The sequence below is a fragment of the Mirounga angustirostris genome, unplaced genomic scaffold, assembly GCF_029215605.1.
Source record: "Mirounga angustirostris isolate CCGP_5_RB_7025 unplaced genomic scaffold, mMirAng1.0.hap1 SCAF_4, whole genome shotgun sequence".
Classification (NCBI taxonomy): domain Eukaryota; kingdom Metazoa; phylum Chordata; class Mammalia; order Carnivora; family Phocidae; genus Mirounga; species Mirounga angustirostris.
Genome location: NW_026991712.1, coordinates 119567410 through 119590951, shown reverse-complemented (window position 1 = coordinate 119590951; position 23542 = coordinate 119567410). Strand labels below are relative to the sequence as shown.

Here is a 23542-nt window from a genome sequence, read left to right as displayed (position 1 = left end):
ATTACTTTCTAACACCATACACAAAAATAAACTCAAAATGGATTAAAGACCTAAACATGAGATCTGAAACCATAAAAATCCTAGAAGATAACATAGCCAGTAATTCCTTTGACATCAGTCATAGTAACATTTTTCTAGATATGTCTCCTAAGGCAAGGGAAACAAAAGCAAAAACTATTGGTACTATACCAAAATAAAAAGCTTTTGCACATCAAAGGAAACCATTAATAAAACAAAAAGATAATCTACTGAATGGGAGAAGATATTTGCAAATGATATATCTCATAAGGGGTTAATATCCAAAATATATAAATAACTTATACAACTTAACACCAAAAAACCCAACAATTCAATTAAAAAATGGGCAAAGGAAACTGGTACAGCCACTCTGGAAAACAGTATGAGGTTCCTCAAAAAGTTAAAAATAGAACTCTATGATCCAGTAAGCGCACTACTAGGTATTTACCCAAAGAATGCAAAAATACTAATTCAGAGGGATCCATGCAGCATTTTCTACGATAGCCAAATTATGGAAACAGCAAGTATCCATTGATTGATGAATGAATAAAGAAGATGTGGTGTGTGTGTGTGTGTGTGTGTGTGTAATAAAATATTACTTAGGCATAAAAAAGAATGAAATCTTGCCATTGCAATGACATGATGGAGCTAAAGAGTATAATGTTAAGCAAAATGAGTCATTCAGAGAAAGACAAATTCCATACAATTTCACTCATATATGGAATTTAAGAAACAAAATAAATTAACAAAGGGGAAAAAAAGAGAGAGAGAGGCCAACCAAGAAACCGACTCTTAACTATAGAGTACAAACTGATGGTTACCAGAGGGAAGGTGGGTTAAATAGGTGATGGGGATTAAGGAGTGCGCTTGTGAGGGGCACTGGGTGATGTATTTCTAGGGCCTACAATAGTGCCAGGTGTGTTAAAGTGTTGAATCACTAAATAGTACACTTGAAACTAATATTACACTGTATGTTAACTAACTGGAATTTAAGTAAAAACTTAAATTAAAAAAAATAAATAAAAAATGGGCAGAGGATCTGAATAGATATTTTTCCAAAGAAGACATACAGATGGCTAACAGATGCATTAAAAGATGCTTAACATCACTCATCATCAGGGAAATGCAAGTCAAAACCACAATGAGATATCACCTCACACTTGTTAGAATGGCTAAAATCAAGAAGACAAGAAATAACAGTGTTGGTGAAGATGTGGAGAAAAAGGGACCTTGTGCACTGTTGGTGGGAATGCAAACTATGCAGTCACTGTGGAAAATAAGATGTATGTTCCTCAAAAAATTAAAAATAGAGGGCGTCTGGGTGGCTCAGTTGGTTAAGCGACTGCCTTCGGCTCAGGTCATGATCCTGGAGTCCCGGGATCGAGTCCCACATCGGGCTCCCTGCTCGGCGGGGAGTCTGCTTCTCCCTCTGATCCTCCCCACTCTCATGCTCTCTCTATCTCATTCTCTCTCTCAAATAAATGAATAAAATCTTTAAAAAAAAATAAAAAATAGAACTACCATATGATCCAATAATTTCACTATTGGGTATTTACCCAGGGAAAATTAAAACTTAACTCAAAAAGATACATGCACCCCTACGTTTACTGTAGGACTATTTACACTAGCCAAGGCATGGAAGCAGCCTAAGTGTCCATCAGTAGACTGCTGGATAAGGAAAATGTGGTACACACGCACACACACACACACACTGGAATATTACACGCCATAAAAAAGGATGAGATTGTGCTGAGACAACATGGATGGACCCAGAGAGAATTGTGCTAAGTGAAATAAGTCAGACTGAAAAAGACAAATACCTATGATTCCACTCATAAATGGAATCTAAAAATATGAATTGAAAAAAAGCAGAATCAGAACTATAAATACAGAGAACAAACTGATGGTTGTAGACCAGAGGGGAATAGGGAATTAGGCAAAATGGGTGAAAGGAAGAGGGAAATATAGGCCTCCAGTCATGGAACAAGGCCTAAATCACGGGAATAAAAAGCAGAGCATAAGGAATATAGTCAGTGATACTGTAACAGTGACGTAATGGGACAGATGGTAGCTATACTAGTGGTAAACACAGTATAATGTATAAACTTGTCAAATCACTAAGTGGTACACATGAAACCAATGCAACATTGTGTGTCAACTATACTTAAAAAACAAAAAAACAAACATAAAACAGACAAAAGTCCAGAGGCCCCTCCATAAAGATGTCACAACAAGACAGTTTCCTGGAAGAAGACTGAAAGTAACATTTAGCTTTCTAAATGAAAAACAAGGCAGGGGCTCTGCTGGTCTTGTCACTCTCCTGACAGATAATGTACTAATTCAAGTGGCCCATTTCCTTGTTGACAATAATGACACAATACATGTACAGAGTGTCTAAGAGCCACTGACATTCTGTCGGCAGAGAACAAATAGAAATATGCTTTGTCACCAAATACCAAATAAAAATAAATGTCAGCTGCTAAATTTGCAAAATTTAGTATGTTAAAAACTAGGGAACTGACAAGGTTCTAAAATTTTAAAGTAATTTTCCCAGGAGTCAAAAGCATAAAAATTAGCAGCACACACCACCCAAAATAAGCAGTGGACATAGAACTTGAAGTGCTCATAATTTTCTGTAAATTCAGAGAAGCTGTATGCTGCCATTTATAAAGGCAAACAGGTGTAAAGCACAACAAATATTTTGTATGTCCAGTACACAATTAATACGTTGTAGACATTAAGCTGCCTTAAAAGCCTTCCAAGAGACCCCTGGGCGTACCCAATTGCAGGCTCTGGCTGGGTGAGATATGCCTTCTGTGCACTCCCATGTTTCCCAGGGCATTCTACTAACAAAAAATCTGACCACAACAGACTCTCCATATGTTTACTGAATGAATAGCTGAAAAATTCTGCACATTACACAAAACTTCTAGAAATGTTATAATAAACTTATGCCTCACTTACAAATCTCTACTTTGTCTAGCCAAGGCATAGTCACAAGGTCGGGTGATCTCTTCTAGACAGCTCTTAACAGCATTTCAATGGTAAGCAGATTCATCTTTACTTCTAAAGACCTTCAAGGGAGAACTATCCTTGTCTATTTGTCACAATAATCATTAACTGCCAGTCTTATCTTTACCATCCTTAATAATTTCATTCATTTATCCAGTTATTCAATATCTATTCAACATTTTTTAAATTTTATTTTATTATGTTATGTTAATCACCATACATTACATCATTAGTTTTTGATGTAGTGTTCCATGATTCATTGTTTGCATATAACACCCAGTGCTCCATGCAGAACGTGCCCTCCTCAATACCCATCACCAGGCTAACCCATCCTCCCACCCCTCTCCCCTCTAGGACCCTCAGTTTGTTTCTCAGAGTCCACAGTCTTTCATGGTTTGTCTATTCAACATTCTTAACACACCTGGCACTACTGTGGGCCCTAGAAATACATCAGTGAAGAGAGAAGATCCTTGTGTATATTCTTGTGGGGAAATGGAGAGATAGACAGTAAATAATAGAAAAATATTAGGTAGTAGTAGGTACCATATAGAGAGTTAATTCAGGGGATGTGACATACAGGCATACCTCATTTTATGGTACTTTATTGCGCTTCGCATCTACTCCATTTTTTTTTTTAATAAATTGAAGTCTTGTATCAACTCTGCATTAAGCAAGGTTATTAATGCCATTTTACCAATAGCATGTGTTCATTTTGTGTCTCAGGGTCACATTTTTGTAATTCCTGCAATACTTCAAACTTTTTCATTCTTTGTTATGGTGATCTGTGATCAGTGATCTTTGATGTCACTACTCTAATTGTTTTGGGGAGCCACAAACCACACCATATAAGATGACAAACTTAATCGATAAATGCTGTATGTATTCTGACTGTTCCACTGACCAGCTGTTTACCCATCTTTCCCCCTCTCCTCAGGCATCCCTACTTTCTGAGACACAATATTGAAATTAGACCTATTAATAACCCTACAAGGGCCTCTAAGTGTTCAAGTGAATGGCAGAGTCTCACTTTAAATCGAAAGCTAGAAATGATTAAGCTCAGTGAAGATGGCATGTCAAAAGCCAAGTTAGGCAGAAAGCTAGGCATTTTGCACCAAACTGCTAAGTTGTAAACGCAAAGAAAAAGTTCTTGAAGGAAATTAAAAGTGTTACTCCAGTGAACACAAGTATGAAAAGAAAGCAGAACAGCCTTATTGCTGATATGGAGAAAGTGTTAGTGGCCTGGAAAGAAGACCAAACCAGCCACTACATTCCCTTAAGCCAAAGCCTAATTCAGAGCAAGGCCCTAGCTCTCTTCAATTCTATGAAGGCTGAGAGGGGTGAAGAAGCTGCAGAAGAAAATGTTGAAGCAGCAGAGATGTTGGTTCATGAAGTTTAAGGAAAGAAGCCATCTCTAAAACATAGTAGTGCAAGGTGAAGCAGCAAGTGCTGATGGAGAAGCTGCAGCAAGTTCTCCAGAAGACCTAGTTATGAGAATTAATGAAGGTGGCTACACTAAACAACAGATTTTTCAATGTAGATGCAACAGCCTTCTGCTTGAAGAAGATGCTATCTAGGACTTTCTTAGCTAGAGAGGATTAGTCAATGCCTAGCTTCAAAGCTTCAAAGGACAGTCAGACTCTGTTGTTAGGGGCTAATGCAGTACCCCCTTAAAACCATCATTTTAAGTCAAAGCCAATGCTTACGCACCATTCTGAAAATCCTAGGGTTCTTAAGAATTATGATAAATCTATTAATGCTTTATTAATGTAACAATAAAACATGGATGAGGGCACATCTGTTTAACACAAGGTTTACTGAATATTTTAAGCCCACTATTGAGACCTACAGCTCAGAAAAAAAGATTCCTTTAAAAAATTATTGCTTATGGACAATGCACCTGGTCATCCAGGAGCTCTGATGGAGGAGATGGACAATGAGATTAATATTGTTTATATGCCTGCTAATACAACATCCACTCTGTAGCCCATGGACCTACACGTAACTTTGACTTTCAGGTCTTACTATTTAAGAAATACATATATGTGCCAAAGATAGTGAAATACATATATGTGCCAAAGACAGTGATCCCTCTGATGGATCTGGGCAAAGTTTATTGAAAACCTTTGGGAAAAGATTCACTGTTTTAAATGTCATTAAGAACATTTGTGATTCATGGAAAGAGGTCAAAATATCAACATAAACAGGAATTTGGAAGACGTTGGTTCTAACTCTCATGGATTGACTTTGAGAGGTTCAAGATGTCAGTAAAGGAAGTAACCACAGATGTGGTGGAAACAGCAAGTGAACTAGAATTAGAAGTGAAGCCTGAACATGTGACTGAATGGCTGAAATTTCATGATAAAACTTGTATGGATAAGGAATTGCTTCTTATGAGAGAGCAAAGAAAGTGGTTTCTTGAGATGGAATCTACTCCTGGTGTAGGTGTTCTGAAGATTGCTGAAATGACAACAAAGGATATACAATGTTACACAAACTTAATTAATTGATAAAGCAGTGGCAGGGCTTGAGAGGACTGACTCCAATTTTGAATGAAGTTCTGTCGGTAAAAGGCTATCAAACAGTATGACACGCTACAGAGAAATTACTGATGAAAGGAAGAGTCAATCAATGTGGAAAATGTCATCGTTGTCTTATTTTAAGAAATTACCACAGCCACCTCAACCTTCAGCAACCACCACCCTCATCAGTCAGCAGCCATCAACATTGAGGCAAGACGCTCCCCCAGCAAAAGGACTCACTGAAAGTTCAGAAGATGGTTAGCATTATTTTCTTAGCAATACCGTATTTTTCAATTACAGCATACATACTGTTTTTTACACATAATGCTATTGTGCACTTAATAGACTACAGTATAGTATAAACATAACTTTTATATGTTCTGGGAAACCAAAAAATTCAGTTGGCTCACTTCATTGTTGTAATGTAGAACTGAACATGCCGAACCGTATCTCTGAGGTGTGCCTCGAAAATGAGGGCTCGAATGGGAGGTCAGGAATAGCCTTTTGGAACACGTGACATATGTATGAGTCGACTGAAAGAACCAACTGTGTTGCCATCAGGGAGAAGAATGTTCCAACAAGAGCCAGTGCAAATGTCTTAAGGTGGGAACAAGATTAATTTGTTCAAGGAACAGAAAGACAGCCAGTATGGGGCTAAACAAACAGGGCAAGTATTATGAGATGAATTGTCTCCCCTCCAAATTCATATGTTGAAGTCCTAACGCCCTGTATTTTGGAATGTGATTGAGTTTGGAGATAAGGCCTTTAAAGAGGTAATTAAGTTAAAACAAGGCCATTAGCATGGGTCCTAATCCAGTATGACTGGCATCCTTATGAAAAGAGATTAGGACAGAGACAGGTACTAAAGGAAGACCATGTAAAAACATAAGGGGAAGGTGGCTATCTGCAAACCAGAGGGAGGCTTCAGGAGAAACAACCCAGCCCACACCTTGATCTCAGATGTCTGGGCTCCAGAATTATAAGAAAATAAATTTCTATAGTTCAAGCCACCCAGTGTGTGGTACTTTGCTATGGCAGCTCTAGAAAATGAATACAGCAAGGTACTAGATAAAGCTGGGGATACAGGCAGAGGACAGACCATAAAAAACTTAGTAAACTAGCATCAGGGGTTTGAGTTTTAAGTGTTATCAGAAGCCACTGGGAATTTGAAGGAGGAGAATGACATAATCTAATTTACAAAGATAATTCTGGCTAGCTGCTTTGTGGAAAATGGACTGGAAGGCAAGAATGGAAGCAGAGAATTTAGCTAAGAGGCATTTGCAATAGTCCAAGCAAAAGATAATGGTGGCTTAGACAAAGGTGATGATAGTGGAGACAAAGAAAAAAAAAAACTGGCAAAATTTGGGATGTGTTTTGAAGGAGAGTTGGCAGGACTTGGTGGTGGATTAGATGTGGGAGTGAAGGAAAGAAAACAATCAAGAATGACTTAGATTTTTGACTTGAGCAATTGGGTGGATGAGATACAGAAAAGGCAGAGGAAAGGAACAAGTCTAGGGAGAAAATTCAAGAGTTCTGTTTTAGCCAAACAATGTGAAATGCCTTCTCGATATGGAGAGATCACCACATTTGAATATATTAACCTAGCCTTCTGGGGGTGTAGTCAGAACTGGAAGTAAGACATAAAACCAAGGGAAATTAGAACTATCTCAAACCGTGTTTTGCAGGAAGTGATGTGAGAAATCTGGCCTTGACAATTCCTCTTAACAACTGTATTCCAAGAAATAGATTCCTGGAGATATTTTTGAGGCATTCCTGTTGCACAGTATGGTGGCTGGTTGCAACAATGGAAGGAATAATCCCCCTTTGGCAGGAAAAGACTACTTAATGCACATGCATTATGATTGCACAGATCCCACCAGGATAAAAGGTCTGGAAAAAAATAAATGGATTGTAATGAACTTTCTGGATGTAATTGGTACGTTAAGGCTTTAAGCACTACTTACTGTCAAATGCCTGTGTGTTTTCTTGTTAGATTCAGTTTTGTGGAAGCTATAAAACATAGCAGTAGTATAAGATTTCATTCTTTCATAAACCATACATTTTGAAATTGTGATCACTTTGAACAGGAGACAGGGTGAAGTTCATTAAGCAGAGTTAGCAAGGCTATAGGAAGAACAACTTTCAAACACATTTTAGATCAATTAGTCCAAAATAATTTGTACCAAAGCACCATAGGACTAAATGGATGCTTGCTGTGCTAATTAAAACATTCTTACTCACTTATTCAAGTAGGTTTGCTAAGATCTCAATTTATAAACCCTTCATTAGTACATCCTAAATGACGGTTGTGTGTGCTAAAAATGAATAAGGCTGCATATCTTTTAAAAATATTATACTTACTAATTTTTTACCAATTGAGACTTTCTTCACAACTGGTACAAGTTGGTACTTTTTTAACTGTACGATATCGCCCAGTGTTTGAACACAATATTTAGGATGGTTTCTGAAATGCTGGGATTATTTTTGGGGGGAATACTCCTTTTTTTTTTTTTTCTCTCTAGTCCTAGACTTTTTTGTGTGTTGTGATTGCAGCCTTCATTAGAGATGGTTGTGACAGGCTGTGGTCACCGTTATGAGAGGATATAGTATTTCATTCTGAGAAGTTGCCTTCTGATTCCAGGCTGCAGCATGGCAAGTGATTTTGTAAATATTCACCCTTTGTCATATGTTCAAGCCTTTGCTTCTCCTAAAGCTTATTTAAAATATGGTAGTGAAAAACCACCAGCTGAATATTTGTATGCTTATAAATATTAAATACAGGCTCATTTCCAACTATAGTTGTATAAAATGGATAGTTTCAAGAAATTGTTCTTGTTTTTGACAGCTGTTCAAATTCTAACATAGTGGTAACAAAAATAGTGAGTAATTTCTCTTCTCTGTTATCGAATCTGGGTATCCTCAGCTGGACAGAGACTGGAACAGTTCGATAATATTTTCCTAATAGAAACATTCCAGTCAACGTTTTGCCAAGGAAAACTAATTATTGTCTAGCTGGTGAGTTTTGCCTTTCCCAAATAGTTTTAGAAAAATATGGTAACATTCTTGTCCTTACAGTTTTCTCTCTCTTTTTTTTAAAGTTTATTTCTGTTTCCAATTTATCACTAAGTATTAACTAACTTTCAACTAAAACATTTATCTGAGGAAGCAACTAGTCCCTTCTATAACATGGAACACACTTTGTAGCTGGCTTTGAGTAATTCTCAAAGTACAATAACCTTAATGTCATCTAGATTCTCTTATGAGGCAGTGCATGATGAAATTAGATTCTCCTAAATATCATTGCCCCTATTTGTTGTCTTTTTCCTTGAACCAGGACTGGGCTGGCTAAGTTCCATTGTCTCTCAACCAGATTTACTATGGAGCAGATGCATTCCATTTCACAACAGGAATGTGCTTATTATAAAATGTACAAAGCTTATAGTCTAACAAAGCACACAATCTGTTGGCAAAAGCCACTTCGTTTAACAGTGGGTATAGTTTGTAAAATTTCTGAATGTATCTGAACTAAATTTAGTATCATATAAGTTAACACTCAAATCTTGAAATAAATATCAAGTGAACACAGTAATGTTTATGCTAAACACAGAGCTGAATGCATTTTAGTATTACACAAATATACTTCCTAAGTATTTCCTATTAACATATAGTCAGCCAGATTTTCTTTGCTTCAGTTTCTCTTGGAGAGTACCTCAGGAACTTTGAAAAGTAGATTAACTCAGGTCTTCAGAGCACAATTTAACATACTGTCTCTTTAGTGATTAATGTCATTTAGTTTTTGTGCAGTGAAATGAAGTGTATCCTTATCAATACCCAGGGAGAAACTAAGAGGTATCTTTAAGAATAAGAAGAATATGGATAAATTTAGCTGTTAAAAAACTAGATTGCAACATTTTTTAAAAAGTATGACTGTTGGGGCGCCTGGGTGGCTCAGATGGTTAAGTGTCTGCCTTCGGCTCAGGTCATGATCTCGGGGTCCTGGGATCGAGTCCCGCATCGGGCTCCCTGCTTGGCGGGGAGCCTGCTTCTCCCTCTCCCTCTACTGTTCTCCCTGCTCGTGCTCTCTCGCTCTCTCTGTCAAATAAATAAATAAAAATCTTTAAAAAAATAAAAATAAAAAGTATGACTGTTAACAAAGATTCAAAGGAAATGTGCACAAATGAAAAGAGCTATGGTTGGTCAGTGGATAATAACTGTTGTGTCACTGATGGAAAAAGTTGAGAAATACCTGAACATTTAAAACTTCATCTACTACCTACGACTATAGTAACCACTCCCAAGGCAGATCTATGCACAGAAGACATGGCTTGTTAATGCATGCTTTCTACTATTCTAAACATTCAAATACTGATGTGTCTCTGGGTAAGGAAGAATGGACCACTTGTGGCCACATTGTAAGAGTCTTTTTCACTTCAATTACCAGCCTCTGGTTCACCTGTGTTCACTCCATTCAGGCTTTCACTGTGGGGATCCCCTTGCTTCTGTGGGCTATATCCTTGGACTGGACTTGAAATAGCCCCAGCCCAGCTTTTGCTCCTGCATTTCTAGTCCACGCAAATACTTCCACAAACTCTGGCAGTGTGTCTGTCCCCAACAAAGTGGCACTCTTCTGGCTCTGTATCTAAGTCATTAGTCACCCAGTTTCTTGCTCTTCAGATCTCCTAGACTAGTGCCCAGGGCATTTCCCAGCTGCAGGGAATATTTATCAACTCTCTGAGAGGTCTCTGTATAACCCACTCTCCCTAGACTTGAGATGAAAAAGGCAGCACATCCCATTCCATACATTCAATGCAGAAAAATTAGAAAGTACAGATCAGTAAAAATAAAACCATTAAAAACTCTGTAATCCCAATACCATTTATAGACCACTACTAATAATCTGTCACATAAACTTCCAAAATTTCCTACTGTGTTTATGGAAATGTTCTTCTGCTCATGCTGTTATTAATTTACACTGTAAGTACCCACATTCCATATTTAAATAAAATATGGGGCACTGTTATAAGGTAATTTAAGAATGAATTCACACTTTAAATGGAGATTGCTTTACAATGGATTTCTTCAAAAATTATCTTCTGAAAACAGTCTTTTGTTGTAAGATAGTGCCAGATATAATTAGTAAAGCTCCTTGTATTGAATTTCAGAATACTTCAATAATTTTATCCCCAAGCAAAGATTCAGATTTTTATAGTGATAACACAGCTTTATAAAACATTTAAATATTTAAAGAAATACTTCAGGACTGATCAGATATGTGTTAAAATTTGAGGATACAAATCTATGTCACAATTCATAGAGGTTTTCTTCTCTAAATATACATGAATCAGATAGGAGAAAGGAGAAAAAAAGGAAATATTTAGCTGCCAAAAAATAATCTGTTCTGAGACATTAGTAAAGATTTTCTTCTGCGATGATATGAGGTTTAAGTCTTGAACCAGTTGCTGGGAAAGTAACTGTACAACTGCAAAATAATTATTAAATTTTAGACCAGAAAGAGGTTCTCTGTTCTTTGTGGATATGCAGAGCAGACCCAGAATGCACCTAGTGAATCCAGGTCCTCAGTATGTTGAAGACACCTGATATCCCATAACACCTGGCGAGGCTGCCAACTACTTGTTCACACGGACTACATGCCATGGAATCCATTTTATGTCTCAAAAGGATTTAAAATTCATGAAGCTTGTTGAAAGCTCAACTGTCACATTCAACTCATTCCAAAGTGTATGGGAAAAAGAGCAGAGCAGACATTTCAACTGAAGCTATTATTGTGCTTGAATAACCATATTCCATTAAATTGCTAATAAACCTACTAGAAGATGTTGATCACATCAACCATACAGTTGCATTCCTTTCCTTTATACCAACTTGCTCAATTTCGTTTTATGCAGTATTACTCTTTCTGTGCCCTTTATTCCAAGGTTGCCCAGGATTCAAAGCACTTATTCAGTAAGTTTGTAATCCAGTTTAGTGTGCTATTAACAGAATTCTTTAGAGAAGATCATGGAAAAAGAAAAACTTATTTTTGGGTCAGTGACCAATTTTAAAGGAAACACATACTAAACCAGTTTAAAGGAAAAGGTCAGGATCCATGAGGTATTAAGGAAAGAAGAAAAAGAAAAAACATTCATTTCCACAATTTTCCGACATTCCTTAAAAATAAAAACAAGCCTAAGTATGGAATGGCAAGACCTGGTTCCCCGTGCTGTGGTGAACAATACTGCCATTCATAGGAAGTTAGAAAGCAGGAGTTTTTCCTCAACACCAGGGAAGTTTTGGCTTCCCTTCCCTTTATTTATTCTGAGGTTCAAAATTGAACCCTATAAATCTTGAGGTAGTCTCTCAGAACAAATAATAATATAAAATGTATTAAATGCTTCCAAGTTTGCTTCTTACTAGCATAACGAATTAACTCTCTCTCCATTACAAATAGCATATTAAGCCACTGTGGTATTAGTGTTAAATACTGAAAATAGACAAAGCTGAATATAGATCCTACAGAATTAGGCATTTTTAAAGAACTAATACAACGATCTCAGTAAGTCTATCTGATGACTGAGTTAAATAGTTTTGCCCTCACTTAAAGATTAACTGAAAATATATGATGGAAAAAAATCAAAGTTAAGGGAACAAATGTTATAATTTTAAAATTCTTTTATTAAACAGGAAACAATTTGTTTTCCTGTAATTTTTTTTCTATTCATTATATATATCTAAGAGCCTTAGAAGAAAGGATATGTATCCCCAAGCACAGGGTACCTAATATTTGTCTCTAACTAGTTATCCAATGGATAGAGTTGGGGTATCATTTCTTTCCATAAGGCAACTGGCCAGTATCAGAATGTTTGGGCTTTTTTCACTAGTAAAGTCAAGCTGAATAAAAGTAAAATTTATTTTCTGGATTATTTTATGATTATGAAAATATTTGTATCTTTTTACCTTTTTTTTAAAAAAGATTTATTTATTTATTTGAGAGAGAGAGAGTGCTTACAAGAGCGGGGGCAGGCAGAGGGAGAGAGAGAATCTTGAAGCAGACTCCCCACTGAGTGCAGAGCCCAGACATGTTGAGGGGCTCCCAGGGCTGGATGCCAGGACCCAGAGATCATGACCTAAGCCGAAATCAAGAGTCGGCCACTTAAACCTACTGAGCCACCCTCTATCTTTTTAGAGTGACCAAGATTAGGTGAAGTGAAAGAGTTTTACCTGCAGATTCCTCTCTCAAACACCTTAGTGAGAACACATAAAAACCAATTCTACATCATGCACAAAGCTGTGGTAGAGAGGAATTAAATGTTAAAGCAGCAATATCATTCAACAAAAATAAAGATGAGTAACAGCTCAATATAAAAAGCTGTGAAATTACAGTAATTTCACAACCCATCAGAAACAGCAAAACACACCATTACTTAAACAAATATTTACTGATCACCTAATAGATGTCAAAGCTAGATGCAGATATATGTGTGATAAATTTCTGAGCTGGAGAATTAAATGAAAAGAAACTAGCACATGATATAACTCATGGAATCATGGAATATTAAAATCAGAAGAGATCGGGACTCCTGGGTGGCTCAGTCGATTAGGTGTCTGCCTTCCACTCAGGTCATGATCCCAGGGTCCTGGGATCGAGTCCCATATTGGGCTCCTTGCTTGGCAGGGAGCCTGCTTCTTCTTCTGCCTGCCGCTCCCCCTGCTGTGCTCTGTCCCTTTCCCTAAGTAGAAAAATAAAATCTTAAAAAACAAATCAGAAGAGACCTTAGCAATCATAGAGATCAGGGAACCAAGTCCCATTAGCTTTAAGTAACTTTGCTCAGTCACAGGGGCTAAAGCAGGACTTAGAACCCAAGGCCCATATTTACACTATAACAAGACTCCTGACTCAGTAAAAATATATATTTTTAACAGATTTTATTTATTTATTTGCCAGAGAGAAAGAGAGAGCACAAGCAGAGGGAGCGGCAGGCAGAGGGAGAGGCAGACTCCCTGCTGAGCAGGGAACCTGATGTGGGACTTGATCCCAGGACCCTGGGATCATGACCTGAGCCGAAGGCAGACGCTTAACTGACTGAGCCACCCAGACGTCCCAGTCAAATGTTTTTAAGACAAAAAACCAGTGTTAAGACTACTAATATAAAATCATTTCTACTTAAACAGCTTTAAAATAATATGTAATTATATATACATAAAAACTTAAATTACCTTCTTGGACTCAAATACAAATTACCAGATTTCATTTATAAAGTTTTCATATTAGCTGGAATTTCAGTTTTCATAGCATGAAATGAGGAAGCATCTGCCATCTGATGAAACCAAAGATCACAGAATAGATGTGGCTTGGCACTGGAAGACAAGAGTAGGGACCACGGCCCTCTGTGACATTATCCAGGCAGGCACATTTTTGGACGTTTCCACACAATGCACACTTAGTGGCCCAGGTGTTTTTCAACTGTTTTTCAACTGATAAGAAAAAATTTTAAATCAAAGCCATTCACAATGTTTGCCAGATTTTCCCTAAATGGTTCTTTTGCAAGGCAAAACATAATTCCCTCTCTGCCAATATACACCCACAATACATACACACCCATGTACAATCAGGCTTTTGAGTAAACTGAGAATTGAAGATTTGGTTTCCTAAATAAGTTGAAAATCTCACTTCCTCTTCATTAACATCTAAAGCCCTAACTGCATGAAAAATTGGAAAATATATAGTATAAACTGCGACACAGTTATTGTATTTGATTCCTCATCTGATAGCTGAACACTTTGAAAATACATCTAAAGTGAATAGTAAACATGTGTCATATGAAAAAAGTTTTTGATGTGAATATGAGATAATAAAGTAATTTGGGCTGACTTTTACAGGTGACTTATTGGACTCCATCTTATTATTTCAGCCATATTCCACATATTGCATTTTACAAAGGACATAAGTGAAAAAAGATTTTGTTCACTACATATGGGTGGGTGTCAAATTTTGCAAAGCAGAAAGGGATAGAAGAAGTTAACTAGGGTGAAGAAAATCTCCCCTATTAAAGGCAAGATTGTAGAGGAGGCATAAGCTATTAAGAGGGAGTCCTTTGGTATCTTCTCCTTCAAGCTTTTCCTTCATAAGCTTTCCCCCAAATGTGCCACATGCAAAACTTAGCTTTGTTTAGGTGCTTAGCATGTTTCTATTGATAAAAATTTCTAGTAACCTAATGGGAAGAGGATTGCATTCTGCTCTAGAAGGCTTATCAAAAAACAGCAGATTAACACCCTGCCTACGGAGACTGGGATTCTTTTTAACAAGGAAAATCCTGGCAAATGAAATACCCTATTCTTACAGATGAAGTAAGCATCCAGACAATTGTTCTGTGACATCACTAAGCCCAGCATAACAGGAGAAGGCTCCACACATTTACCAGAAACCCTGCAGAAAATTTACGGTGACAGGTAAATAGAAAAGACACTAGACTAATGCACAGTTGAAATTCTAAATTAAAAAAAAACTTCCAGGAGTGCCTGGGTGGCTCAGTCAGTTAAGCGTCTGCCTTCGGCTCAGGTCATGATCCCAGGGTCCTGGGATTGAGCCCTGCATCGGGCTCCCTGCTCAGCGGGGAGTCTGCTCCTCCCTCTCCTTCCGCCTGCTGCTCCCCTGCTTGTGGTCTCCCTCTGTCTAATAAAGAAATAAAGTCTTAAAAAAAAATCTCCAGAGGCAAATTTCAAAAAGCTTTTTACCTTTACCATGTCTAAATTTCTAATGTGCTTTAAATGCAAAAATATGTCTTAGGGACACACAGGTACTTAAAAATATGATGAACATCATTGATTGCTCCATTATCTGTGAATAAATTATTTCCCTTATGGTTTTATCTGTGACAAATTTTACTTTTAGTCTCAACACAATCATTCAATGGTAAGAGCTATAAGGGGCCTTATAGAGAATTACCTAATAATCCCTTGTTTTCACAGATGAAAAACTGAGGTCCGGTTGAATCCCTTGTTCAAAGTTACTGGCTGGTTAAGTGTTCAGAGCTATATCTCCTGTCACCCAGATCAACGGGCAGTGCTCTTTCCTCACGTCCTTGGTACCATCCTCCCACCAATAATGGTCACAATAGCTATATTCAAAGATGGTGCCATTCTAATGTTCCTCCTGGATGATTTCCTATTCAAGCTTCCTAACAAATCCATGACGTATGTACTATTTTCACCACCATTCTCCACAAAAGGAACCTGAGGCACTGAGAGCTTAAGTAACTTTGGCAAGAGTCTGCCTCCAGAACCACACCACACCCTCATTCTTGACCATTACATTACGGTTGACTTTTCTTGTTGGAGAGCATTTTTGTACTCTATATTCAACATGCTTTAAGTTGAACTCACCTTTCTCTAAAACCTGCTGACATCCTTACTTTTGAACTCTGTTAAAGTCATCCTTGTCCTCTTCGTCATTAAGCCTGAAAACTTGGAGTATTCTTTGACTCCTCCCTAATTCCTCCCCCTTCTCCACATTTCTACCTTTGGAAAGGCTCTTGAACCCACATACATTGCAATTTCCTAAAGGTGGCCTCATTCCCTGCTGTCTGAACAATTACAAAGCCTCCTTACTGGTCTCTTCTTAATGGTCTTTTCTTCTGCATACACACTGTAGCCAGAGCCATTCTCCTAAAACAACAGAAATCATATTGGTTTAAAAACTGAAGCTTAGGGGGGCCTGGTTAGCTCAGTTGGTGGAGCATGTGACTCTTGATCTCAGGGTCATGAGTTTGGGCCCCACGTTGAGCATAGAACTTACATGAAAACAACAACAACAACAAAAACCCCCAAGAAAACCTAAGCTTACCTAACATTCATATTGGAAATTTTCTTCTAAATGTATAAAGTTTTTGTTTTTCACAAATTACTCCTTGAAACCTTATTCAGTTGTGTGAAGGTGATATTATTTTCCCTATTTCAAAGATGATGATGAACCAGGCCCCATGACATTAAGTAATATGCAGTAGACAATTTTTAAAACTACAAATTGTTATATATAAATTATTTTATTTTCCTATAACTGAACATACTTTCTAGAGACAGAAAACAATCCAGGTAAATGTAGTTAAATCTAATTTCTCAATCGTTTAAAAGTTAAACTAAGTTAAATTCAGGTCCTTCCTTTTCTTTTCCACCTCTTTCTTTCTAGGTGACATTCACACTGTGCATTTACAGAGAATTCTGTGCTGGAATATTCCAGGATATACAATCATCTCATCATGGTCCTAGATTCTTGGTCACTGGCACTGTCATAGCTGATATGGTCATACTCTCACTGGTCACCGATGACAGTGTTCATGTTGACTTCTCTAGCCATACATTCTGGTTCTGACTGTAAGATCCCTAGGCACTATTGACTCTCTCCTTTGTCTATCTCGTGTGTGTGCAGGCACACACACGCACATTTTGAGATCTCTCCATTCTGGCTGGTAGGAATACGAACTATTCCCAACTATTTTAAGTTCCAGGATTTTTTGGGCCTATTTTCTACTGGTTCTCTCTCCAGTCTTAAGTAGTTGCTTTTATGCATGCACAGACAAATTTATAGCCAAAGACTGAAGGAACAATTCTGCATATGTCTAGAATGCTCTCTTCATGAAGCACCCTCATCTCCTGTATTCTGTCCTGAAATTCTTTTTTTTTTTTTTAAGATTTTATTTATTTATTCATGAGAGAGAGAGGCAGAGGGAGAAGCAGACTTCCCGCAGAGCGGGGAGCCCGATGCGGGACTTGATCCCAGGACGCCGGGATCATGACCTGAGCCGAAGGCAGACGCTTAACCATCTGAGCCACCCAGGCGCCCTATGTCCTGAAATTCTTGACCTCCCCAAACTCTCATTTTTGTCCTCTGAACTCAGCAAGACCACTGAGCTCTGTTCTGTTCCCCTTCTCTCCTATGTTAAAGAATTGGAGAGCCTGGAAACAGACTCCAGACAGTGAGTTGAGGCAAGTATAGATCACACTTCATTTGTGTCCTTTCCCTCAGGGATCACAGTCCCATACTTCCTCTTCTACACTGTCTGAAAACCAGGGTTTCACATAATTGGTCCAGTTTTCTAACTGTTCACAACAAAAGGGAATTTCCTGTAGGCTTTCATGGCTAGAAGTAAAAGGCTCAAGCTCGTACACTCAAACATTGTAACTTTATTTTCCTAACGACCTCTGTGACAACATTCTTCAATTTCTCCTAATTCAAGTGATTGTTTTTTCTCATTAAAACAGTGAGGGCCAACATACTCCCCTTTAACAAATAAATGGATGGTCTAGAAAATAATTCCATAAGAACAAGTATGATTCTTGATGATTTTGGTGACAATGGTATGAAAGGGAGCAGACAGTAAGTGTGTTAAAAACTCCTTGAGGATTTATTTAAATGTTATTTAAAATGCTATGCCCTGATATAGCTATTAACTCTAATAGAGCTTGGAAGCTAATTAAGAAGGCCATTTGTAACTACACAGCACTGTGCTTCTGGACTGTGTTTAGGAGATGAACCTGTAGCAAAGAGATTAATAAGAAAATTTAGCCATTATATTAAAATTAACAGAGATCCAGAAGCACAATTCATAATTGCTGCTGATTCTTCTCCTCTGCAATATCTACTTAAGCTGCTGTATAAGAGAGCCTCGGCAGACCAGAGTGCCTTTGCTGAAGGAGTCAAAACCATTGGCATAGAGCAGGGCAGCTGAAAACAATGATCCACAGCTATACCCAGGGAGCTTTCCTAACTTGAAGCAAAAACAAATTCAGAACGGCCTGGGAAAAAATACTGAATTTTAGGCCTGGTGAAGAAAACTAGGAACATCTTAGAAGAAAATAAATAATAAATAGGTATTAAATATAATTTTAATGATGGGTATTCTTTAATAATTTGCTTTTAGGAGGACTATCTCATTTTAAAACACACTTTAAAAAAAAGATTTTATTTATTTATTTATTTTATAGAGAGATAGAGAGAGCACGAGCAGGGGGAGGGGCAGAGGGAGATGGAGAGAGAGAATCTCCAGCAGACTCCCAGCTGAGCACGGAGCCTGGCATGGAGCTTGATCTCAGGACCCTGAGATCATGACCTGAGCTGAAATCAGGAGTCAGACACTTAATCTACTGAGCCACCCAGATGCCCCTTAAGACACACTTTAAAAGAATATTATCAAGTTTGGAAAATGTGCCATTTTCTTCTTCAAATCATTTTACCCTGGGAAACTCATATGTTTGGATTGCAAGGCCTTATCTGATACAGTTTAGCCAGCAGTCAGGCCAGCCTCTCAAGGAGGTGGGCCAGGAGAGTCACTGAGTCCATAGACACTGGAATCTGCCAGACTTCATTTTGAGCATAAAATCAGCCATTTAATAGGAGTGTGACCCTGAGGTAATCCTCAACCTCTCCAAATCTTGGTCCCTTAACTTAACCTGTCCAACTTTTGGATCTTTTTAAAGTGGAGATTATAATAGTAACTATCTCCTAGGGTTGAGGGGATGATCAAATGAAATAATGCATGTAAAAGCTTTAGGACAAAGCCTGGAACATAGCAAACAATTTTAGCTATTGTTACTGTTGCTACTATTGTTAAGAAAAAAAAACCCAAACTGCCTCTTGAACATTAGCTTTGTAAATACAAGTTTTATAAAGAGTAAATGTCATAAACTATGAGGCTATAGAAATAATCTGAATGGTTGAATGAAAAGTAATTATCTAATTTTACCCCATCTTTACTGTTTTCCCTAAGAAATGAAACTGGAAGGATGGTGGAAGGGGTAACATATTTAATTTGTCTCACTTTCCCCCTCCCCGCCCCCCCATTTCTAAATGTGTTGTCCAGAATCATTTGGTCCCTTAGTAAACTATAAAATTACATTTTATATTAAAACTCATGAAAATCTCACTCTAAGAATCCGTAGGCATCTCCTCTTTAACTTAGCTGGATGTGGCATTCAGGAAGGTCCTGCTCAGACATACTACCACTCTAGGACAATCAATGGCTCTCTGAAAAAAATGACAAAAAACAAGAAAGTGTCACCTTCGCTGTGCTCCTGATGAAGCTATTTTTTTCTGCTTTCAATGTGGAATATTTGGTCTCCTGACTGATAGATGGCTTCTCTGTTAAGGTCCCAGGATTCACTAAAAAGAGTTGAGATAACCCCTGAGAGGTTGTACAGAAAAATGCTTAAGTTCACAAGCTTTGGAATTGAACAACTCCATTCAAATCCTTGTTCTGATAGTTGCTGATTGATTGGTCAAGTTACTTATACTCTGAGCGTCGGTTTGTTACTTATACTCTGAGCTTCGTTTTCCTCATTTATAAAATAGACATTAGAAGTGGCTTTTACCGGACAGGGTTGTTGTGAAGAATAAAATGGTATATGTAAAGCACTTAGCATGGTGCCCTACTCACAGTAAATGTTCACTGAATATTACTTACTTACTATCTGTTAAATTTTAGCCTGGGAATCCAGATAATCCACACAAAAAACTCAGGACACGGACTACATGCCACTTCCCTCACTACCGATTAACTCATCCACTGAACAGACGTGTGCTGAGTGGCTGATGCTGTGAGGCCCTGTGCTCAATTCTTTCCTTCACTGAAATCCTTTGTCATGAGGGGCTTTCCCGGAGACTGTGAGGGCAGCATCTCTGCTCTCGTGCTAATGGCTACATCACCCTGGGACCTGGTGAAAGACCTATCACATAGGAGATGCTAACAAGTTAGGTTGTTTTTTCTTTTTGAATGAATATATAAGTAAAGGATGAATGAATGAATGACATGATACAAGGATGAGTAAAATGAACTCTTTGATCTCAGAGAACTTGTGTTCTAGCTGAAGTTGGAATTAGCCTCCAAAAGGAAAATGAAAGCAGGAAGGACTTAAGGAGGGTATTTCAGGTAGTAGGATCACCATGAGTAAAATACTGAAAATTTCTTTATTTTTTAAGATTTTTATTAATTTATTTGAGAGAGAGAGCACAAGCGGGGGTAGGGGGAGCAGAGGGAAAAGCAGAAGGAGAGGGAGAAGCAGACCCTCTGCTGAGCAGGGAGCCCAACATGGGGCTTGATCCCAAGACCCTGAGATCATGACCTGAGCCTCAGGCAGATGCTTAACCAACTGAGCCACCTAGGCAACCCCCCTTTTCTTAAATACTGAAAATTTCTATTATACTTATGCTAGTATAGTCCAGCAATAATGGCAAAAGAATGTGTAATCAAACTTGACATTTCTAGAAGACCTTTTAACTTTCAACAAAAAAAAACCCCCACAGAAATATATTTATTACTTATCATAGAAAAAAGAAACTCTAGTCAATTTTATATCTGAAGTCAAAGGAGAAAAGAGAATATGCTGTCACATACTGTTCTATGTCCAGTCAAGCCTAATCCTGTCTCAGTGTCCTTGCCTTATTTGCCAGTGGTTAGGAGTACCAATTACTACCCACTCCTCTTCTCCATCCTACAGCTAATTAGGAAGAGACAAAGGCAGAATGGGGATCAGATATCAGCTTTATCCAGGGTCCCCTGGTAAGGATCTAATTGGAGAACTGGCAAGGTCTCCTACCTACCCTCCAGTCAGAACTGAACACAACCTGATCCATGAGCTGGGCTGATGTCATTTTAAAACCCAATCACACCATTCTTCACCCCACCCACCTGTCCCAAGGCATTCCCCAAGGAAATAGGAAACAGAGGGGAATGCTTGGCTGAGCAAAGAGATAAAGGGGGAACCCACTTCCTACTTTAAGCAAAATGACCTGTGAATCTACTAAAATATGTGGCTGACCAACATGACTAGCAACTTACTACCATGGATCAGAGGACCAGAATGTTTCAGTGCAATGGACTCCTTTAAGAAAACATGAGGAAAAGAAATAAAGAGTCCCTGCATCCCCTACTCCATGTGCAACTTTTTATTTGGGAGAGAGAGGATGTTATACCGTATTTGGATGAAATAGATCCTTGTTCTTCTGCTATAGACAGCAGAAAGCCAAGCTTCCTGATTTGGTTTATTTTATCTCTAACTAAGAATGGCCTGATACGACAAACTTACAGCCTATAATAACTAAAAAAGCAAAAACCAAACCAAAAAAAAAAAAAAAAACCCAAAACAAAACAAAACAAAAAACTCCAGAAACAAAGCCAAAACCAAAACAAAACAAAAGTACTATAACTCAAATATCCTAAAACCAAACTGATTCCATTGTTTATATATCTTATAAGTATAATCTGGGAGGAATTAAATCATTTAGTTGCCTGAGTGTGCAGTTTTCATCTTGGAGACAATGCAAGAAAACAGTATTACCCAAGTTCAATACATGTTTAATCCATGTTTTTTTGAGATGTCATAAGGAGTGCAGATAGAGGACCTCGCATTTTTTTGAGATTGCACCTATGTCAGCCCTGTTAAAGAAACAAAACTGTGGAGTTGTGAAGGTCCACTTTTGTTTGTTATTTTTGTTGTTGTTGTTTGGTCCATGTACCTGAGTAGACCTGCAAATTTTTGCTTAGGAAAATCTTGGCTTTGTTTTGCTATGTCTGCTACTTTTTCATAACAAAATCATGAGCTCATTGGCACAATTTATTAAAAACAATCAGGGAGAACTGTCTGAAGAACACACAGTCTACTCTTCCAGAAATTCTAAAATGTACACCTGAATTAAAAGAGTTCATCTACTGAATACTGAATTCAATGAGTTGCACCTACTATGGAAATGTGATAGATGATGCTATTTATATCATCACACTATGGCCACATGGGGCCCCAAGAAGAACTTCTGAGCTTAGTGGTAAGAATACTGTTCCTTCTTAGTAACTGATTTGCCTGTATCTTTGGGTCGTCACAGACTGAAACACCTACCAGGTCCATGTCTTACTGTTGGCAGTAGAAAGTTTAGAGTGGAATTTGTGACCCATCTGCAACAGTGGCTAGATCATGCCTATCATTAACCGCATTCCTGGCTCTTCCTGATGGTAATTATTCTTATTTTCTTCCGTTCTCCATATTTTGATTGATTCTGCCTTGTATTTTATATACCCTACTAAGCTGTCTTCTCTCCCTTCTGCAGCATGATGATGCATAAATGGAAAACATATAAAAATGTAAGCAGAGATATCATCCACATGCACAATGTGATTACACTCTTCAAAGACCTGGTAAGCAAATATCTGAGATTTCTTTTTTTTTTTTTCCCCTAAAGATTTTATTTATTTATTTATTGGAGAGCGAGCGAGAGAGAAACAGCATGAGAGAGGAGAGGGTCAGAGGGAGAAGCAGGCTCCCCACTGAGCCGGGAGCCTGATGTGGGACTCGATCCCAGGACCCTGGGATCATGACCTGAGCCGAAGGCAGTCGCTTAACCAACTGACCCACCCAGGCGCCCAATATCTGAGATTTCTAAAGCTTTATCTATACAATTCTAGAACAATGGGCTGAAAAGTGAACACTTCTAAGTACACTAGCTTGACACTCTTTCATCAGTAAATTCTGATGCTATGTAGAAACTGCCTTTGAATATTAAGAGTAGCTATGATAATATACCGTGTTGATACAGTTTAACAATAAAAAGACAGAAATGTTCCCTTTTTCCACGAGCCTAGAGCTCCTAAGAGAAGGGAGACTACTGTGAAAACGTGAAATTCATTAAAAGTGAAATCTTCCATTCCTGACAACTTCTTTTTATTTGGATTTATTCACTTTCCAGGGGGCAGAAAAGAACAACAAAATATAACCAAAATAGGGGCGCCTGGGTGGCTCAGTTGGTTAAGCGACTGCCTTCAGCTCAGGTCATGATCCTGGAGTCCCGGAATTGAGTCCCGCATCGGGCTCCCTGCTCGGCAGGGAGTCTGCTTCTCCCTCTGACCCTCCCCCTCTCATACTCTCTCTCTCTCTGTCATTCTCGCTCTCAAATAAATAAATAAAATCTTTAAAAAATATATATATATATATAACCAAAATATTAAAGACAGTTT

General features: G+C 38.1%; 1 protein-coding gene across 8 annotated transcripts in view; it reads right to left on the bottom strand.

The window, feature by feature from the left end:
* The window catches only part of DDAH1 (dimethylarginine dimethylaminohydrolase 1), a 134862-nt gene that overhangs the window by 50001 nt on the left and 61319 nt on the right, over positions 1–23542 (bottom strand). For 2 of the 8 annotated variants that reach the window (XM_064588895.1, XM_054512765.2), the window contains exon 2: positions 19467–19566. The exons of the other annotated variants lie outside the window; for them this stretch is intronic. In XM_064588895.1, coding sequence (XP_064444965.1) covers positions 19467–19514 — 48 coding nt within the window. In that variant the 5' untranslated portion in view covers positions 19515–19566. The remainder of the gene's footprint in view (positions 1–19466; positions 19567–23542) is intronic. 8 annotated transcript variants of the gene reach the window in all.